The sequence below is a fragment of the Engraulis encrasicolus genome, chromosome 6 (assembly GCF_034702125.1).
Source record: "Engraulis encrasicolus isolate BLACKSEA-1 chromosome 6, IST_EnEncr_1.0, whole genome shotgun sequence".
Lineage (NCBI taxonomy): Eukaryota > Metazoa > Chordata > Actinopteri > Clupeiformes > Engraulidae > Engraulis > Engraulis encrasicolus.
The window spans coordinates 30,494,495-30,514,518 of record NC_085862.1 but is presented as its reverse complement, the minus strand read 5'-3'; the positions used below and the strand labels follow the sequence as shown (position 1 = coordinate 30,514,518).

General features: G+C 45.6%; 1 protein-coding gene across 2 annotated transcripts in view; it reads right to left on the bottom strand.

Moving 5' to 3' along the window:
* Positions 1-1,205: 1,205 nt before the first annotated feature.
* Positions 1,206-20,024, bottom strand: part of nos1apa (nitric oxide synthase 1 (neuronal) adaptor protein a) — a 142,007-nt gene continuing 123,188 nt past the window's right edge. For both annotated transcript variants that reach the window (XM_063201219.1, XM_063201220.1), the window contains 2 exons: positions 12,153-12,489; positions 1,206-7,823 (listed from right to left, as the gene is read on the bottom strand). In XM_063201219.1, the coding sequence (XP_063057289.1) occupies positions 7,142-7,823; positions 12,153-12,489 (1,019 nt within the window). In that variant the 3' untranslated portion in view covers positions 1,206-7,141. The remainder of the gene's footprint in view (positions 7,824-12,152; positions 12,490-20,024) is intronic.

Sequence of the window (20,024 nt, the reverse complement as noted above, 5' to 3'; positions counted from 1 at the left end):
TTGGCTGTAGTCTCACTCTAATTCCTGGAGTGCTAGAGCTATTGAAAATTGACCATATTAAGAATGCTTAATGCGTGCAAATGATACAGGGGTGTAACATTCTCCTAAGCACCTGAGCTCACTTGAAATAGACCCAGAAGACATGGGAAACTGTCCTTTGCTTACAGAAGTCAGCAGAAGTTGTAGAAGTCCATTCTTTTTGACAATAATAGAGCATGGCACATCCTGTGCTACAGTGAAAATGGACCATCCAACTTGTGTTAGTGCTAGCTTCAAAAGACAACCTCCATGATGGCTTGCGGGTGCAGTAGTGCATTGGTTAAGATGTTCTCACTCACCTGTAGAGTTAAATACAGTGCTGAATGGTATACATGGGTTTTAAACAGCATGAAAAGCCACTCATGCATTATATTTTGAAGGGAGATCTTCGATTACTGCCACATAGTAAGGTCAAATTGCATTCTCTACTATGTTTTAACAGTTTGGCTCCATCATAAGGACCAGCAGGTGATAAAATGGTGGGTTTTTTGTCAAGACCTGTCACACTGTAAGCACTACAGAAAGGAAAACATTGCAAAACATGACAAGGAGTACACCCACCATTTAAGCTGGTGAAATCATGTCCAAGATAGGAATTAACACTGTTTTTTATATAAAATCATCTCATCGGTTAATGTATTTAACTGTTAAGTGTTGTCTTTTGTTTTGTTTTTAGTCTTCCTCGACATTTGCTGCCATTTATTGTCCCCGTCCCAACTCTTTTGAGACGTGTTGGATTTATCAAATTAGAAATGAGTACATATGTCCCCCAAAACAATATTGTTTCGCGGTTTTAACACTTAATATGTTGTCTTTTCACTATTCTCCATCTAATGAATAGATTGAATGTTTTGAAAATGATAGCATTTTGATTTTATTCACTGTTTACCAAACGTCCCAACTTCATCGGAGTTGGGGTTTGTACAACGAATGGGTGCAAGCCTCATATTACAATCAGGGTCTTGCAGACACATCAATACCTGCTCGCACCACCATTCTGAAATGAGAACTGTCAGAAATGTCAGGGCAGCAATTTCTCTCCAAAACATGAAACTGACATTACTTCTGCTGCACTACACAGTATATCGTCTGGTATCCCACTGAGAAGGCAAATTTGTCAAAGAGGTGTTCTTGTTTACCACAAAAAGAAAAACACAAGGTTTTTAAAAACTCATATTGTCTTTATTAAAACCACAGGTTCCCTTGTACAATTGCATTTGCAGTATGAGTTCAACATTCCATGTCACTATATCTTGATAACAGCCCGTTTGTTAGCCCATTTATTCATACATCCTGACATATTTGATTGACATAAACGATTAAACACTGTGGAGACAGAAATTGCATGTGCAAAGGCACCTACTGATTGTTTAGATGATTTCACACTGTTTAAGGAAAACTGAATGGTGACTTGACACAGGGGGCGCATGGAGAATAGTTCAGCATGCAGATACACAACTCATCAAAACATGTGCCATGCTTTTATACTATAATGCTTTATACTTATTGGTCATGTCTTGTGTTTTCAAAGTCTGTCAAAAGATTTTTTTTTACAAAATTAGTCCATTTCATGAAATTGAATGATTCACTGAATTTCTTGTCTGTAAGGAATAGTATTAGGAATAGTGTATTCAGCTGTAGTAATAAAAGAAATGGTGTGTTTAGCTGAAAATAGTGTATTCAGAGGGGAGACGTGGCAGGGCATGCCAATCCATCCGTCTACCTTTGTGGAAGGCTAATGGGAGTTGTCACTGAGGCTTGTTCGTGCGGGAGGACAGGGGAAGCACAAAGGGCCACTTACAATCTTCCTCAGTCCTGTAACACTGAAGCACACGCACAACACTCAAACGCAGTGTTTCCCAACCTTTTTTGTCTCATGTACCCCTAAGTCTCGTCATTGTGCCTTGAGTACCTCTAACTCAAGTTCTATATCACTTTCTCTATCCCATCGTGACTACCGGTATGTTCCCTACATTTGACATTCCCATATATTTTCCAAGTACCCCCTGCCGTGTGCTCGCGCACCCCTAGTGGTACACGTACCCCTGGTTGGGAAACACTGCTCTAACGCTCTCCCTCTCAGAGTGGCTGACCCTTTCTCCTCACACAGTGAAAACAGGCACAAAAAGGACACCCATTTTCTGTTTGGGATATATGCTGGCAAAGTGACTACAAATAGCATGCTTGTTTTGTTTGTTATTATGACTGAGCCGGCTGACACTGAATGTCACAGGCGGTCAGTCTGGAGTGCGTCTGCAGATCTCCCTGGGGACTGCAGAGAGCCCCCAATGCCCATCTAAATGAGCGAGCGGAGCGGCACCATCTAAATAGGAAGCCGCATTGGCACGGATACGCCAGACACTAGTTGCCATGGTTATTTGTGAAGGGGGGAGGAAAAAAACGCAATGAAAAACAGGATATGTCTGAAACAAGACAGGGGGAAAAGAACCAGGTCATTGATGAAGCCAGCCAGAACTGAGGACCTGATTAACGTCGGCCTCGCACTGATGGAATTCAATTTAATTGTCTCTTAAATAGAAAATAGATGTGTCAGTAATGTCTATAAATGTGGCTGGCCCCCACACCAGATTGTGTGTGTGTGCGTGTGTGCGTGTGTGCGTGTGTGTGTGTGTGTGTGTGTGTGTGTGTGTGTGTGTGTGTGTGTGTGTGTGTGTGTGTGTGTGTGTGTGTGTGTGTGTGTGTGTGTGTGTGTGTGTGTGTCTATATCTGGCTTTACTCAAACTGGCATCCGTTCACAACACCAACGTCATCTAACTTACTACACATTCCTGCCTTTCCATGGAAACAGCAATTATTCACAATCTTCCATCCAACTCAGCTGAATTAGCCATCGAAAACTATTCAGCCCACAAAACTCCCTCGGGTAATTCACATCAACTTACTAGTAAAGTAGTCCATTTCTGCTATCGCTACAATTTTCCAGTTATTTCTTTTTTCCTGTTTTTGCCAGAGATCTAGACTTGACTGACTGCAACAGCTGACCATTCCATATTTGAGATGTGCTCACACTGCTCTCCTCAAAACTTCACCAAAAGGCCAAGAACTGAGCTGCCCTTCACAATATAGCTGATGTGAAAAGTTAAGAAAAAGTAAAACTTTGCTCAGGTAATAGACATTGTGCATTGCGTAACGGACATAACATAGACATCTCATCCAAACATTACCACAGCTTAGATAGTATGCACCACTGCCATTCTAATATGTGTAGTATAGCTCCTTTAAATGTTAATAATCACTGCTGATTGGGTTATTAGTGAAGTATACTGTTCCTCAAAACGTCTTCTGACAGTTGAAAGGCACATGAGATCAAGCAGAAGGTTGTGGGAAACTTCCTCTGAAACCCTTTTGTCAATGACGTTTACATTCGAATCAATACATCTTTACGATTGACATTTCAGATAGACCTAGGGTGACCACACAGGATGATGGCAGTGCATTAGGTGAGGGAAGTATACTTGAAAGGTGGTTTGGGAGCAAACCCGGTTCTTATAACCCAAGGGTAGCTGTAAACCCTATAAAGAAGAGCCTATTAGCATTTTTTAAATTAAGAGAATGAAGTCACAGGCTCTTCTATTAGCAGATTTTAATGCTCCCTATAAACCAGTGTTTCCCAACCAGGGGTACGTGTACCACTAGGGGTACGCGAGCACACTGCAGGGGGTACTTGGAAAAGTGTTAATATTATAACAAATGTATGGAGCAGCCACATCAGGACAGAGAAAATGATATAGCAAATTAATTAGGGGGTACTCATAGCACAACTAAGAGGCTTAGGGGGTACGCAAGACAAAAAAGGTTGGGAAACACTGCTCTAAACCATGTTGGCTGCTTAACCACCGTTCTAGTATACTCCACATTTTGAGGTGAAAAGCGAGGACAACATGCCTTCACACATCACACGCGTCACAGTTCCTCAACATGTCTTTCCTTCATTAAACCGTGACATTGAAAATCATTAGACCATACATAATTAACAATTTACAAGTCATTACGCAACAACAATAAGAATACATAAATCAATTACAACAACATAAAAAATACATTCTATTCTAAAAATCTTGTTTTTTTCTCTTTTATCTCAACAAAGATCATCTCTAAACCTATCTCTAAAAAGTACTAAAATAAATCTCCATATTTTTTTTAATAAAATGAATAATAAACCCTTCCCCCTAAATATACATTGTATTTACGAAGTGTTTTTTTGTGTGAAAAGACATCATAGAAAGCATTCAGTAATACACATTTAGATTGGCATTTCATGATCCATTTCCAGCTGGGAGGTTATTAACTATGCAGTAATACATCTCTTTTTTAAAAACATACTTCATTCTCATCTGACAACCTCCCATTAGTAATCAAGATGGACCATCAGACAATCAGCCATATCCCAACTCATAGAAATGTGCAGACCACATGGACACTAAATCAACGACATTTCATTACAAAGTGATTTGTTTTACAGTTAATTACTTGGTTATTGCTTTTCATAGTTAGGTATTAGTGTTAATAGCCTAAGGCGATCAAGTGGTTATAACGAAACATTATTCTAGAATTTATGACAATGTTTGTTCTCACATTCCATGTTCCACATTCCCAGCAGTCTACACACATGCATATTTTTAAGCATAAACTGGTACGTTGCAGTATTCCTTCATGTCATCTGCACCAACGTGACGGTGTCAAGTTACACAGTGTTGATAGTACAACAACCTCACTAAGGCCTTGTCTTGTCTTGATCAGTCATTTTAGAAAAAGTGGTTATCTGTTTCAAGTAGTGTTTTGATTGCAAGCTTATGGTATATATTTAGTGTAAAAGTCAATGCTATTCTGTCAGTTTGACTCATGCTATTCTGTCTGTTTATCATGGCATTGCTTTATTGTGATGTAACGGTATTGTCTAGTAAAGCTGGAGTGTGTCAGTAGCTCTGAGCAGAATATAAGGATAAGAATCACTGCTGAAGACTGGTAGCCTACATCCACAACGCATCCCAACAGCATTTTTAAGCAGTGGCACCTGAATGCCCTCATCAAGCCAGTCAATTTGCCCTTATCAGACAGACAGACAGACAGACAGACTGGCTGGGCTGACTGCAGAATACAGCAGTTCCCACATCCCAGCGCCGTCTGGCTGCAGAGTCATGTGAAGAAGGAGAGAGACTTCAGCACGAACAACAGGACGGATTAGCACAGTTAGAACATTCCAGGGATATTTTCCAAGGCTGCCGCGCGGCCGGAGCTCATACCTTGGTGACGACTGACACCTTGTTAGAGCCTCCGTCTCCGGGGAGAGGGGTCGACCTTGCCGTGACAAACCGACCGGCCGCTACCGCACCACTGTGCCATTAGCTCTAACTGTGCATATTCCTCTGAGATTAGCTTAATATGCTGAAGGGAGCATGACTGTAGCCAGCATACATATTCATGTACAGAGGCCTAAACTGACAAGGGCACAAATAAAATAGCGGAGCAGCTAACTGAGTCACGGTGGGGGGTGTGGTGGGTTGGGGTTGCAATTTGTGTTTGTGCAGTAAATCTTCCTCCAGCAGTCGAGGTGTTTTTTTTGCGTGTGTGCGTTTGTACGTGGTAATACAGCACTTCATCACCTGAAGCGGCTGACGACATACTACCTGCCCGCTGTCTGGTAATTAAAGACGTATGGGCCGACATAGCGCCACAGGCATCATTAGCGAGGCTGACGCTGGAACTAGCGTTGTCTGACCGTGGCCCTGAACCTGCGGGAGACAAAGAGCCCCTTTCTCTGCGGCGAGCTGTGCTGTGCTGCGCTGCACGTCTAAATATTTCTCATTCTCTTGCCTAGCCGAAGGAAAGGAAAGCCTTGCATCAGTGGTTCATGTCCTTAGTCTCCATTAGGGATACTCAGAGATATGGGTTTACGTTGGCACTGCGCCACAAAGGATGGATTTTTTGTTCACCCTGGGTTAGGGTTTAGTGTGTCTTGCTGCACCATCTACCACCATCAACACACACATATCTGTTCTGTTGTTGTTGGTCCTAATGGATCTGCCATCTGGGTGAATCAGAGGTAAATCTGTCTGTGGTAAAAAAAAAATATATATATAACTGACTGACTGGAAACTCACAAGCACAAAAACGAACAGCATCAAAATAGCTCCACATAGAAACAATAAAACTTACGTATTAAAATACAACATTTAAAAACATTTACTTTGGTTTGGCTATTATTAAAAGTCTATTTTCTCTTTTTTTTCTCTTTTTAATAAATCGGGACTCCAATCTTTAATCTATGTGATCTACAATTTACATCCCACGGTCATAAATCATCCAGTTTCCTTCAGTAATACGATGCAGTCCATTGTGATTTACATAGTCTTGTACTTTAAAAACCTTGCTGGTGAGGATATATTCACAGCACACTGTAGGCGGCATCACAGGTAAGAATGCCACTTGATGCCACTTTGGCAGCTTCGCCTCCTCTGCAAGCCCTCATCTTCCTGAGCAGGGGACCCGCTGCCTCAGTGACATTTACAGGGGGGAGGGATGCATAAATGCCAAGCGCGACAACAACCCCCCCACCACACCTGGGTCAACCACAAATCCACAGTACAGTGCTTAAGGTCCAGACATTTCATGTATGTGTGTGTGTTTTTTTAAAGGGTGGGTGCATCTTGCTTTCTTGGCCGAGTGGTAAAAAAATGCAATTAGCATTACAGTGTTTCAGCATGGCTGGGCCAGGTAGCTGACCCCAAACAGAGACCCTTCTCAAGGTGAGCCAGAGGTAAGTGGAGTGTGTGTGTGGTGTGTGGTGTGTGGTGTGTGGTGTGTGGTGTGTGTGTGTGTGTGTGTGTGTGTGTGTGTGTGTGTGTGTGTGTGTGTGTGTGTGTGTGTGTGTGTGTGTGTGTGTGTGTGTGTGTGTGTGTGTGTGATAGGATGTCAGAAAGAGGAAGAGAGAGAGAATGAGACAGACAGAGAAAGTGATTGAGACAGACAGAGAAAGAAACAGATTTATAGATAGATGGACAGATCGATAGATAGATAAATAGACAGACGGACAGGCAGAAAGACAGACAGACTGAGTGAGTGAGTGAGTGTGGTGTGGTGTCTACTCGAAGGAGAGCAGGTCCGGGTGCGGCTCCTCGTTCTCCAGACTGGAGGCCCTCTTGCGCGGTGGCGTCCCATAATCCCCCACTCCCATGGAGCCGTTCTCCAGCAGCTCCTCCCCCACGCTGATGCGGTAGCTGCCCTTACCCGGGCAGGGCGTGGAGGCCAGCCGCGTCTCCGAGCCCGCCTGCTTCTGCTTGGGCTCCAGGGTGTCCTTGTGGATCAGGTCGGGCACCGAGAGCAGGATCTGCAACTGCTCATCGCTCTCCTCCTCTTCATCTTTCTTTACCTCCATCATCCCTTCTTCTGTGGCCACTGCGTCGAGGTTCGTGACGGCACTAGCTCTCCTTTTCTCTGTCGTTTGCTGCTGTTGCTGCTGCTCCCCGTCTACTCCATAGGAGAGCCCCAGGGACATCTTCTCTGATTCGCTCTCCGAGTTGTCACCGGTGTCACCTCCCTCCAGCCCTCCTCCTCCTCCTCCTCGCTGCGAGGAGCCTTCTTTGCCGATGATGAGGGGCGTCTTGTCGGGGGAGGAGAGGAAGGAGGAGTCGGGGGACTCAGGCGAGGCCACCACGGGGTCGGAGGAGATCATCATGTCCTGAGTGGTCTTCAGGGCCCGCGGCACGCGCTTCTTACCCGGTGGAGGGGGGTCTAGCCGCGGGAAGTTGTCGAAGGACGCGTGACTGGAAGAGCCACAAGGAGAGGGAATAAGAGGGGTGGGGGGAGAGGAGAGAGAATGGTGATGGAGCATTAGACATGAACTATTGACCATAGAAAACCTCACTGTTGGCACAGCTAACAGTACCATATGGGGGCCCAGGTCCTATCCTCATTAAAGATTTTTTTAAAAAGAAAACTTTGTGTAAACTGTGTGTTAATTATCAATGAAGTGGTTTGAAATCACACCCATAGGTGCTACCTCGTGAACTCAATCCAGAATATACATTCATGTTAATACATTTCCCACTCATATTACATATAGACTGCACGGTCATAGATTGCACTGCTATACTAATATATCAAGCAATATAGATATTTTTAAATAACCTTCACGTCATCATCCCTGCACATCAGCCTTTCTTCAGACGTTGGCCTCTTACCAATTTTTACTCCAAATGCTTTTAGTGTGCAGTGGCAACTTGAAAGCACTGGACGTTGGAAAGATCCAAAGACAGGATGACATGACACAAGGGGACAGTGGACCTGGAGAGCTTGAAGGGGCTAGATTGCTCAGTGAGGCCAATGGAGACTTGGGATCCTCTGTAATAGAGTTTGTACCGGTATGTCTCTCTCTGTGTGTCTGTGTGTGTGTGTGTGTGTGTGTGTGTGTGTGTGTGTGTGTGTGTGTGTGTGTGTGTGTGTGAGTATTTTCTCATAAAATGTTGTGTGTGTGTGTGTGTGTGTGTGTGTGTGTGTGTGTGTGTGTGTGTGTGTGTGTGTGTGTGTGTGTGTGTGTGTGTGTGTGTGTGTGTGTGTGTGTGTGTGTGTGTGTGAGTGAGTGAGTGAGTGAGTGAGTGAGTGAGTGAGTGAGTGAGTGAGTGAGTGTGTGTGTGTGAGTGAGTGAGTGAGTGAGTGAGTGAGTGAGTGAGTGAGTGAGTGAGTGAGTGAGTGAGTGAGTGAGTGAGTGAGTGAGTGAGTGAGTGAGTGAGTGAGTGAGTGAGTGAGTGAGTGAGTGAGTGAGTGAGAGAGAGAGAGAGAGAGAGAGAGAGAAAGAAATAGAAATAGAGAGAGAGAGAGACCAAGAGAAAGAGCGGGAGTGTGTGTGCGGGCACGCGTGCATATGCGTGCCTGCCTGCCCGTATGCGTTTGATCCTGGGCCCTGTATGATAAGTGGTGGCTAAGACAGCCGGGGCGGCTGCAGGTGCTCCATCACCTTGAGAGCTGAAGGACAAAGAGGATGAGGCTGCCGCTGCTGCCTGCCTGAAAGCCTCGGCTCTTCACATGCCCACACTGCACACTAGCACTCTGGGGAGCTCCCTGACCTCTACTACACTCCCTCAGCGTTGATGACTTTGACCAGTCACATCACCTCCTGCTGGAAAGCGTCCAAATTTCATTATGAAAGGCCACAGGTACTGTGTATACCGTACCGGTAGGCATGATGAGCTGGGATTTAAAAAGGGCACGCTATCTGAGAGTTGCATGACGTATGGATGGTTTCACAGGTTTGGAAATGGAAAGGGAAAAGGCGAACTGTGAGAAGTGGAATTATACGCTGAACGCATACAAAAATAGAGTTTTGACATTGATAAGGTGAAAAGGTTAATTAATATCTTGCATGTCATTGTCTTATGTCATAAAGTTAGGCTCTAATAAATTAATCACATTAAATAAGCCATGTAAAATGCAACAGATTCTGTTAGCGAAAGAATAGCCCATTCTACATCCATGGCATTCATGTTTTTGGCAAGTGTCTGGAGTAAACTATCATATATCAGTGTGGATAGTGGAAGAGAATTTGGGATTTCTGACAGCATTTCTCCACATCCTGACAAAGACTCTCTTTCTCGGGGTGTGCGCGTGTGTACGTGTGTGTGTGTGTTGAAACTGAAGAACTGTTGGGTGAGGCTTGTTGAGAGTAGGAGTGTGAAAGAAAGATATGCAGGTTCTCCTCCGGGCTTTTGTCTTGCTAGTTTTCTCTAACAATCTCTCCACCAGCTTATACAAGTTCCCCCGAGTGATGGCAAGGAACGGTCAGTTCTCAGTGCTCTTTCGGTTTTCTATGTACTGTGGGGACAATATTACGAATACAGAAAGCACAATTTGATGAAAATGTGCAGAAAATGTAAAAGTTATTATAATATCCATTTGTCACTGCAAGAATTAATAGAAACATAATGTGAACAGGAAAATATATTTTGTACATTCCTGAATGTATTATGCCCCAACAAATCAGACTAACAGTTCTTCAATGCATGCATTACGTCCTGTCTGGACAATTGCTTAATTTAGCATTCTAAAGAACAAATGCAATTTCCAAAACTAGGAACATTGGCATTTGGAATCGGTACCTAAGAATAATGGAATTTCTTAGTGGGCAGCGTGCACTGGAAGCGCCTCAGTATGCAATGCATGGCAGGCGATCAACCAGGTCCAAGTCCTCAGTCCATTGAAAAACGACATTTGACAAGCTACCAAAAGGGTGACAGGAGAGACAAAGAAGATGGATGGATGTAGATGGCTGCCGAGGTCTGGGGAGAAGGCAGCGTCCAATATAACCACATATGAGGCAAAGGTGTGGGAAGCAGTGCGTGTCTCTGACAGGCTTTGGAGGAGTTTAGAAGCTCAAATAAACCAGTGAAAGTGCAGTTTATTTCCCCAAAGGTCAGCTCGCCCCTTCTTGGCTGTCGAAGTTGGAATGTCTGGGTACCGTAGCTGTCTTGTTTTCAGAGCAAACAGCTCTCCGTCATGACACACGTCTTTGTGTCTCCATGGTAATGACGACGGACGTGCACTCTATCTCTCCATCTCCCCTGCGTGATGAATAGGGACCCCGTGACTGTAATGCGTGCTGTTTATGACTTGGGGTTTTAAAAATATTGCATGATTGATTAGGCCGGATTGATTTCTCTTGATAATCGTAAAACTACACGTCAGCTGGGGCTGGCAAAGTCCACGGCCCATTTTTCACATGCGCAGGGAGGAATTAAGTTTGTAATTGACCGAGTGTCAGCTATCGCATTCGTCATCTAACCAAAAAATGAGGGCCCCCGCAAATCACGGAGGCTAATTATGGTTTATGATGGGCGTGTGGTTTTTCAGAAGTGCATATCCACACCATTAGAAAAATGTAGACTAACGAACCGCACACATCAATGTAAGACGTGTAGGGGTCTCGTTAGCTGTCGTTTCCAGACAATTACTCTACAATTGGACTAGATAAATGTTATCTCGAGTGACTAACTGGGTTTAAGAGCAGTGACTTTCAATAGAGGGTTTTTTTTCTCTCTGGCTGAGCTCAACGTGCATACCAAAATAGCACACACTGGCAATGTGACATGGTCATAAATCATATCACAATAGAATCAATTCCTGAAGAGCAAGTGATGTAAACCCGTCTCCTTTATACATCTGATTTGCTTTGCAAGAGACTTGAATGCCTTTTCCGAGGCAGTGAAATTCAACAGCACCGATGCCATACTCCCCCTCTCCCACACCCCCTCCCCCTCCATCCACAAACTGGTTTGTTGTTCCCAATCAGCAGCAATGTATAAGTGCTGCCCATGCCTTTGGCGAATGGCCCTCTGCCAATCCTGGCAGGGGGAGTGTAATGTGATTTTCTAATGGAGATAAGGCAGTTTGGGCAAAAACCCAAAAATGCCCAAGCAGGCCGGCAGGACCGGCAGGTCAAGCGGGAGTGTTTACACAGGGAGCGGCATGGAGGCTGCTTATCAAGAAACAGTGGAGAGGGGGAGAGGAGGGGGAGGGGGGTGGGCTGGCTGCCTGCTGCTATGGTTACCAATGAGAAAATGGGAAGATTGTCTCTTGGCAGCAGTCGCCATCGCCAAATTCAAACGGAGCAGCAACATGTTTATGACAATAAACTCAAGGGCAATTGTGGTTACTATGACGCCGCTTGGAGAGGATCCTCAGGACTTTACCAATCTAATTGTTGACTACACATTATGACTCACTCTTATTTCTCTACAGAAGTGCAGTACATGTAATCCAATATAATTTGTTTATCTTTATTCTGAATGTGTATCAAACTTAACTATTTCCTTAAATCACTAAATATGTTTAATTATATGAATTCATACAATAACTACAATTGTAACATTTGTAAACATTTGGACAGGAGAGTAGAGAGTGTGACTTGGCACAAGTGGGACAGAGATGAGAGAAGGATTGGGGAAAACAACCCAGATCCAGACCATATATAGTGCGCTAGCAAACTGAGGCACGGCACCCCCCTAATGTGACATTTACAAACTGTGTTTAGATTTTACTGTAAGAGTGAAAAAAATGCTCGGCGCCTGTGCAGGTCCATTATGACGTTAACATATACACACCTGTTGGCTACACCGCTACCATCCGCTATCGACCACACTCCCCCGATGTTCTTGTTGACTTCCGTCACCCCGATGTCGCCCAGCGTGCTGGGGTCTTTCCGCCGCAGCAGGTCGTTGACCTTTGCCCCCACGGCTTTGCCCAGGTTGAGGGCGTTCTTCAGGTGCTGGCTGCTGCCGCCCATCTTCTGCCCGCCGGCCAGGTTGGAGCCGTCCGCCAGGCTGCTGCTAGCAGGGCTGCCCGGTGTGTTGCCGAGCGACCGTCGGGCGGACGAGCGCGAACTCTGGATCTTCTGCTGCTGCTGAGCCACCGTGGAGTTCTCGAACATGCTTTGGTCAACTGTGGAGCATGAAGAGACGGAGGGTTAAAACACTTGATAGGAAAGTGAGGGTGATATGAGAAGTCTTAAAAGAACACATTATCACTGGCCTAAATGATCGCAACAAGCAATATCAGGAAGATGAATAGATTGTAATGGGGGTACAATAAGGAAACTGAAAAGCCAGATTTACTATAGAGTATTTGGATGGATATTTCATGAATCTGTATGAGAGGGTTTTCACTTTGGGGTAAATCTGGCTTCAGTTTTGAGAGAGAGAGAGAGAGAGAGAGAGAGAGAGAGAGAGAGAGAGAGAGAGAGAGAGAGAGAGAGAGAGATAGAGGAGAGAGAGAGAGAGAGAGAGAGAGAGAGAGAGAGAGAGAGAGAGAGAGAGAGAGAGAGAGCAAGATGGCAACCAAATACAAACTTAAGATAGGCAACACTACAACATTAAAATAAAAGGCAAGCGATGAACATGAGACATGCAGAAAAATATGCACAACCACAATGGTGATGAGGCAGCTGGGATATATCACATCACATCACACGCTCAGGCATAAGAAGGGGTGTTCTGGTGCGCGCTCAAGCAGTCTTACCTCGTGGAGCAAATTATTTCTCGGGCAAGCGTTTAAGTGAAACATAAAAAAAGGTAATTCTTATGCAGGTCGCACATTTGCATACAGAGAGAGAGAGAGAGAGAGAGTAGTAGCTTAAAAAGATTCAACCAGGAATAGGTTGCATATCACCATTGGGACCATGATTATGTGAACAAGTTCTCGGCTCAGCGGCTATGTGCGCAGAGCGTAATTGCCCATGTGTGTTTCACTGGTGCTTTTTCCTCCTTGCTCGGATTGGATGAATTGCTTAAGCGCTGAATAGACCTTCACAATCACATGATGTATTCCTGAAGAGCACATCAGTAGTCCAGGCATGACTTCCTGGAAATCACGAAGAACTCCTGTCTCTCCGGGACGATGCTGAAAAAGGCCTCTGCCCGATGCGTGCTCCGCTAACACGCTGACAGATGTCTATGCCAGAGACGAGCAGCGTAATGGCGGTGCGCGGCTCTGACATTATGCATGTAAAATTTGGACAGCGAATTGCATCTCAAACAGCTTGGCAGGTTCTGTGCTGTGCGTGTGTGTGTGTGTGTGTGTGTGTGTGTGTGTGCGCGCGTGTGTGTGTGTGCGCGCGTGTGTGTGCGTGTGTGTGTGTGTGTGTGTCTGTCTGTGTGCATGTGTGTGTGTGCACGTCTGTGTGTGTGTGTGTGTGTGTGTGAGTGCGTGTGCGCGCATCTGTGTGTGTGTGTGTGCGTGCGCGTGTCTGTGTGTGTGTGTGTGTGTGTGTGTGTGTGTGCGCGCGCGTGTCTGTGTGTGTGTGTGCCTGCCCGCCTGTGTGCGTGCGCGCGCATCTGTGTGTGTGTGTGTGCGTGCGCGTGTCTGTGTGTGTGTGTGTGTGTGTGTGCGCGTGTCTGTGTGTGTGTGCGTCTGTCTGTCTGTGTGTGTGTGTGTTTAGGGGAGATGAGACAGGGAGACAGAGCCAGCGGGAGAGAACAGGCACTTTCATTTAGGGCTGTCACCATCCGGGAAAAGGGGGTAGAAATGACACTGAAAAGCGCTGCTGTTTGCTTGGTCTGAAATGTAGGGCCCCTCAGAGCAAGCAACAAACAGGACAGTGAACAAACAAGAGCGAGAGATTTATAAAAAAGACCAAACGTGAAGTCTCCCAAAATATTTGACAGGGCCTGACCTGCAAAGACTCCACTCTGTTGTCGGATCTCTGGTTTGTTGCCCCGCGGGGAGCGAGAGACGGCGTGTGAAGGGGTTTTCATTCAGCAGCTCTTCCTAAGCCATAATGCTAAATAAACACCTCACTAAACACCATACTAAATAAACACCTCACTCCTTCTCTCCTCCTGGAAGCCATTGGGGGGCTGATTCTAGAAATCACTGCTAATGTTTTGTGGGAGGAGGGACCGCCATTGAAATAACGACAAGCTTCCAATGTAAGGAGAAGGTGTAGTCTCTAATTCAGGGGTGGGCAATTATTTCGGCCCAAGGGCCGCATTGGGTTTAGAAAGTTGACCAAAGGGCCAGATGTCGTAGGCAACTTGCCCGTGCCAATAATAAGAAATGGTGTACGGCAACATAATTACACCATTGTCAGGTATGCCCTTCCTGCTAATTGTATCTAGTTGTAGACTTTAGTAATCTAATCTTCGGTTTCCAAGACCCTTGTTTTAGGTAGCCAATTTAAGAATGAGTGACCATATGAATCTGCATTTTTTTCTCGGAAAGGCTCTGAGGGCCGCATGAAATGGCTGAGCGGGCCGCATGTGGCCCCCGGGCCTGAGTTTGCCCACGTCTGCTCTAAGTAATACATTTTTTATTATTCTCTGGCAACCTAAAAACACTTTTTGTGATCCTACACTACTGCACTTCTGCATATGCGACAGCGTCTTTCCATCTCTCTAATGGGTATCCTTCTATGCTAACAGACTACATAACCAGACACTCAGCACATCTAAATATAGGCTCACACCAAGCATTTTTTTAAGAGTAATTAAATTGTGAAAGAAAACTAAATGGTCTTTACATCATAACTAATCCAGATCATGAGGCATGGCTCTACTACTGACTACTAAAAAACAACAAAAAATAAGTTGAGCTCTTTTGGTAATACAAGGGCCCACTCCAGTCAGAAAACATTGCACTTTGCCACTTTACTTACAGATACAGCGATTTGTCCTACACCTCCCAAAGGACTGCCTGTATGTATGACGAAAGCTTCCTCTGTGTCTGTCACACCAGCACTGGGGAGTACACTGAGCTCTCTTCCACAGTGTTCAACAGAACAGACAAACAAGCGTGTTACATCCTCGAAGTGAACAACACTACTCCACAACAAAGGGCCTGTTTCCCCCCCTCAGCTCTGCTTTGCAGATGTTTCCTACAATGGTCCCCTTGCAGGAGGAAACACAGTTCCCATGTCACTTAAACAAGTCCAGCTACCACTGATTAATTTATCTTCCATTTTCCAGCACACACTGTGACTGAATAGCAGCGCTGAGCCATTTTCAGCCTTCCTGTACGTACGATCGTGGAGGATGGTTTTTACAGAACAATGCAGTGGGGTTTTGATTTTCTGGAGAGCGTGTGTGTGTGTGTGTGTGTGTGTGTGTGTGTGTGTGTGTGTGTGTGTGTGTGTGTGTGTGTGTGTGTGCGTGCGTGCGTGCGTGCGTGCGTGCGTGCGTGCGTGCGTGCGTGCGTGCGTGCGTGCGTGCGTGCGTGCGTGCGTGTGTTCACCTGTGTATGTGTGTGTTCATCTGTGTATATGTGTGTTTGCGTATGTGTGTGTGTTCATCTGTGTATGTGTTTGCGTATGTGTGTGTGCGTATGTGCACACTGTCTAAGTACCTGTGTATGCCCATGTAATCTGGGCCAGGCAGCTGCGGTGTGTTCCAGGGAGCTTTTCTATTCTGGGCTAATTTATGACCTGCCACTCCCTGCCTCTGACAGCACAAAAGGGAGTACGAAAAGCTAAAAAAAAAAAAAAAACCCCGTCCCAGGATATGCAGGGGCAGTTTAGTCTAGGACGGGTGGACTCCCAGACTTCCAGTGTTTACGTCTAGGATCTGGAGATGTACGGCCTGATTCCAGTACTGTAAGGAGCCCGGTGGTGAGGGGTTATATAGGGAGGGCAAACAGCAGTACAGGCTAACAGTGGGGGGCATGTTCAGGGTAATTTAACATCAGTCGCTGCAGTGGAGGATGTTGTAACAGGATGGCATGTGGGAAAGCATTACGTATCCAGCACACAGGAAGGCAGGCACGGTAAAGGCCAAGGGAGGCTGAAAGAAGGAAGTCAAGACATGCCTCAGAGAGACCAAAAGGGAGGGATAAGAGGAGGAAAAGGGAGGAATAATACTAAGAAAAAGAACAGCGGGAGAGGAGAAGTAAGAAAAGGAAATGTTTATTGAGCCAAAGCAAGATCAGTGACAAGGTACAGAATAAGGGCACTTCCACTCCAGTTTTGATATGATTAATAAAGAATGTGAGTATAGGGTTATGGGGGCGGCTAGAAAAGTAACAAACAAGAAGACAGACAGACATGTTGAGACACCTTGTTAGGTAAAAAATAATGTGATGAAAAAAAATGCAATAGTGAACAACATTGCGCATGACCTCTTCATGTGTAGCAACACATTCCCAACCTCTATGCCCTGATTAACAGTTCACTCAAACTCCCATACAACGCATGCTCACTTATAGTCGACAAATTGACATCCATATTGCCACTCACTTCCTACATTTCCGCTTCTGATGTTTACAGGGAATACAGTACACTTCTGATATAGCCCCTGCTGTTTTAAGTCTAGCCTGGATGAAGGCATCCCCATCCCTACCCTGCCAATTACTGTAAAGCAAGCAAAGGGCTCTTAAGATAGAAAGAGCTGCCAGGCAGTAGACTTTGTGTCTAGTGTAAAAGACCACGGGAGATGAACAGTGGAGAGAGAGAGAGAGAGAGAGAGAGAGAGAGAGAGAGAAAGAGACTGTGTGTGTGTGTGTGTGTGTGTGTGTGTGTGTGTGTGTGTGTGTGTGTGTGTGTGTGTGTGTGTGTGTGTGTGTGTGTGTGTGTGTGTGTGTGTGTGTGTGTGTGTGAGTGTGTGAGAGAGAGAGAGAGAGAGAGAGAGAGAGAGAGAGAGAGAGAGAGAGAGAGAGAGAGAGAGAGAGAGAGAGAGAGAGAGAGAGAGAGAGGAGAAGAGTCATGAAATCATGAAGTGCTCCTTTCATCCGAGTGCTTCAGGGCTTCCTCAGTGATGTCTTCTGCATGAATGGGGCTAAATCATGTGCCTCTGCCTCTGACATATTAAGTGCATAGAGGCGCACTGAAAGGTTAAAAAAAAAAAAGACTGCACTGCTGATTGCTTAATTGCAGTGCTTCCCATCTGATACAAAGTCCAATAATTACTGCTAGACGGCCTGAGAGTAATCACAATGCAATCCAAACATGAGTGTGATTACACCTTGTCTGCTACAGTATATGAGCATGATTGGACCCTCCTCAACAGCCATATATACAGTGTGTAGGTCAGTAACTGTGGCTAGTTTTAATAACGGGTGGCCTGGGGCTTTATTTTGCGTCTTACTTTTAACATGACTTGGTCAAAGTTCACAAAGAATTGTCCTTGGTAGAGCAAGGTTTTAATTTGACTCCAGATACCATGTAATATATTCACCCCTATAGAGATCTTCAGTAATGTATGGGAAATAAGGGTTGATTATCTGCTTAATTTATATTTTATTTTACGTTTTATTTGACAGGGGAAATAATCCGTATGTAATTGAGCCAGATTACAAGCACAAGGTTATTCGATACGTAACTACATCTCTAGTCTCTGGACTGTTAAATCTGTACTCGTTATGTCTTGCGTAAATGTCCAGCGACTTTTAATAGATAGCGCAATAAATAAACCTGTAGCCAAAAGCTGTAAGTACATCAGCTTGCGAGCACAAATGTGTTTGCTTACATTAGGACACTTGTTTACATTATTCTACTGTGAGGAAGACAGCACATCATCCATCATTGAGAACATGCATTAATTACACCTCCCAATACAGAGACACCTGAAGTCACGCAGAATACGCTCACACACACATGTACACACACACACACACAAACACACGCACGTGCACATGCCGGCATGCACACACATGTACACACACACACATGTACACACACACACGCACGTACACACACACATGTGCGCACACACACACGTGCACACACACACACGTACACACACGCATGCACAAACACACACACACACACACACACACACGCACACACACACGCACGCAGGCACACAGGCACGCACGCACGCACGCACACCCGCCCACCCGCCCACCCGCCCACATGCACACACACTCTCAAAAAGACCTCTGACAAGATATTGTATAAAAGCCATAACCCGCTTCAGCTTCATTCCTGGTGGTCAAAGGAAGTAAAGATGGCCAGTGCTGCAAGTGTGAGTACCGGTTAACACAAGCTGGGTCAGGTATCAATTTTTCATCACATATCCTCTTCAAACTGAATCATAAATCATTAAGACTGGCTGGTGTGTGGGCCAGCGTAGAGTAGGCACATGCAGGCCATGGCGGCGTGAGGGGAGGTGGGTGTCTCCGAGTGCTCTTCTGACATTTTGGGGGTGCGTCCCCATCATCTCGCCTTGCTTTCGGGAGTGGGGTTGGGGGTGGGGGGGGTGTTGTGGGGTTGGGGGTAGGGCGGGGGTCGTGGGGTTGGGGGTAGGGCAGGGGTCGCGGGGTCGGGTCAGCTGAGGCGTGCTCATTGACATGCCCAAATGGGATTAAAGCCAGTCCTCTACTTATCAAGTCGCTGCCCCTAACTAAATGCATGGCGACGTGTGCTATTACCCCCCCCCCCAACCTTAAGCACATTAAATGCATGTGTCCGTCCTTGGACCACTGCCTGACGAAGTGCTTCTCAATGACGGTCGCTGTGGGGCTATGGGGAATCAAGGGTGGCCAGGAGGGCAGGGAACAATAGAGATGGAGTGTGCATTTAAGTGGGTGAGAGTGTGTGTGCATCTATATGTGCATGCATTTGTGTGTGTGTGAATGTGGGAACTGGTTAATACACCCAGTGAATTAAGGGGGAAAAGGATACAGAATGTGTGTGTGTGTGTGTGTGTGTGTGTGTGTGTGTGTGTGTGTTAGTGCAGAATCTGGTTAAGACACTTAGCCACGCCAATAGAGGATGTCTGTCTTCTCTCTCTCTGCCTCTCTCTCTTTCTCCCTCTCCATCTCTGCGCCTCTCTCTCCCTCCCTCTCCATCTCTGCGCCTCTCTCTCCCTCCCTCTCGTTTGACTGTGAGTGTGGGATGTGACACGTCGGTGGGAGGTCTGCCGAGCTGCAGAGTATCTCCATCCTGCCGCTGATTTATCGATGGTGGAAAAAGGCCAAAGCCAGAGAAAAGAGGAGAGGAGAGGAGAAAATAGAGACACCAGCGCTGAGAGAGAGACAAAGAGAGATATATTTAGGGAGACAGCAGAAGAGAGAAAGAATAAGAGTCCTTCAGACAGAAAGAAAACGAGAGAAGTGGAGTGGAGAAGATGAATTTAGAAGTTTAGAGAGATGATAAATGGAAGGATCGCATTTGGCCTAAAGTGAATTTGGCTCAGGATTTTCGGTTAGAGGTGCAGACTGGTCTTGGCATGCCACATTAATTATGTATGGTCGTTGTGGTTATGCGGTTGTTTCTTCTCCAGGAGAAGTGAGGGGGAAGGGAAAGCGGTGACGGGGAGAGAAAGTGAAAGTGGGACAGCTCACACAATGGCACCATCAAAATGTCACTTAGGCAGGTGAACATCAGAGTTATTTTGAAGCACTTTGCATTTTCCTCAATCGATACTTGACATTGCTTTGTCAAGTGACACATAAGAAAAGCAAGTCTCTTAACCACCAGTGGCACAGATTAGTCACTTAATTAGGGCTTTTGTGACTTTCTTTGTCAGTTCCGCTGCAACCTTCAGGAG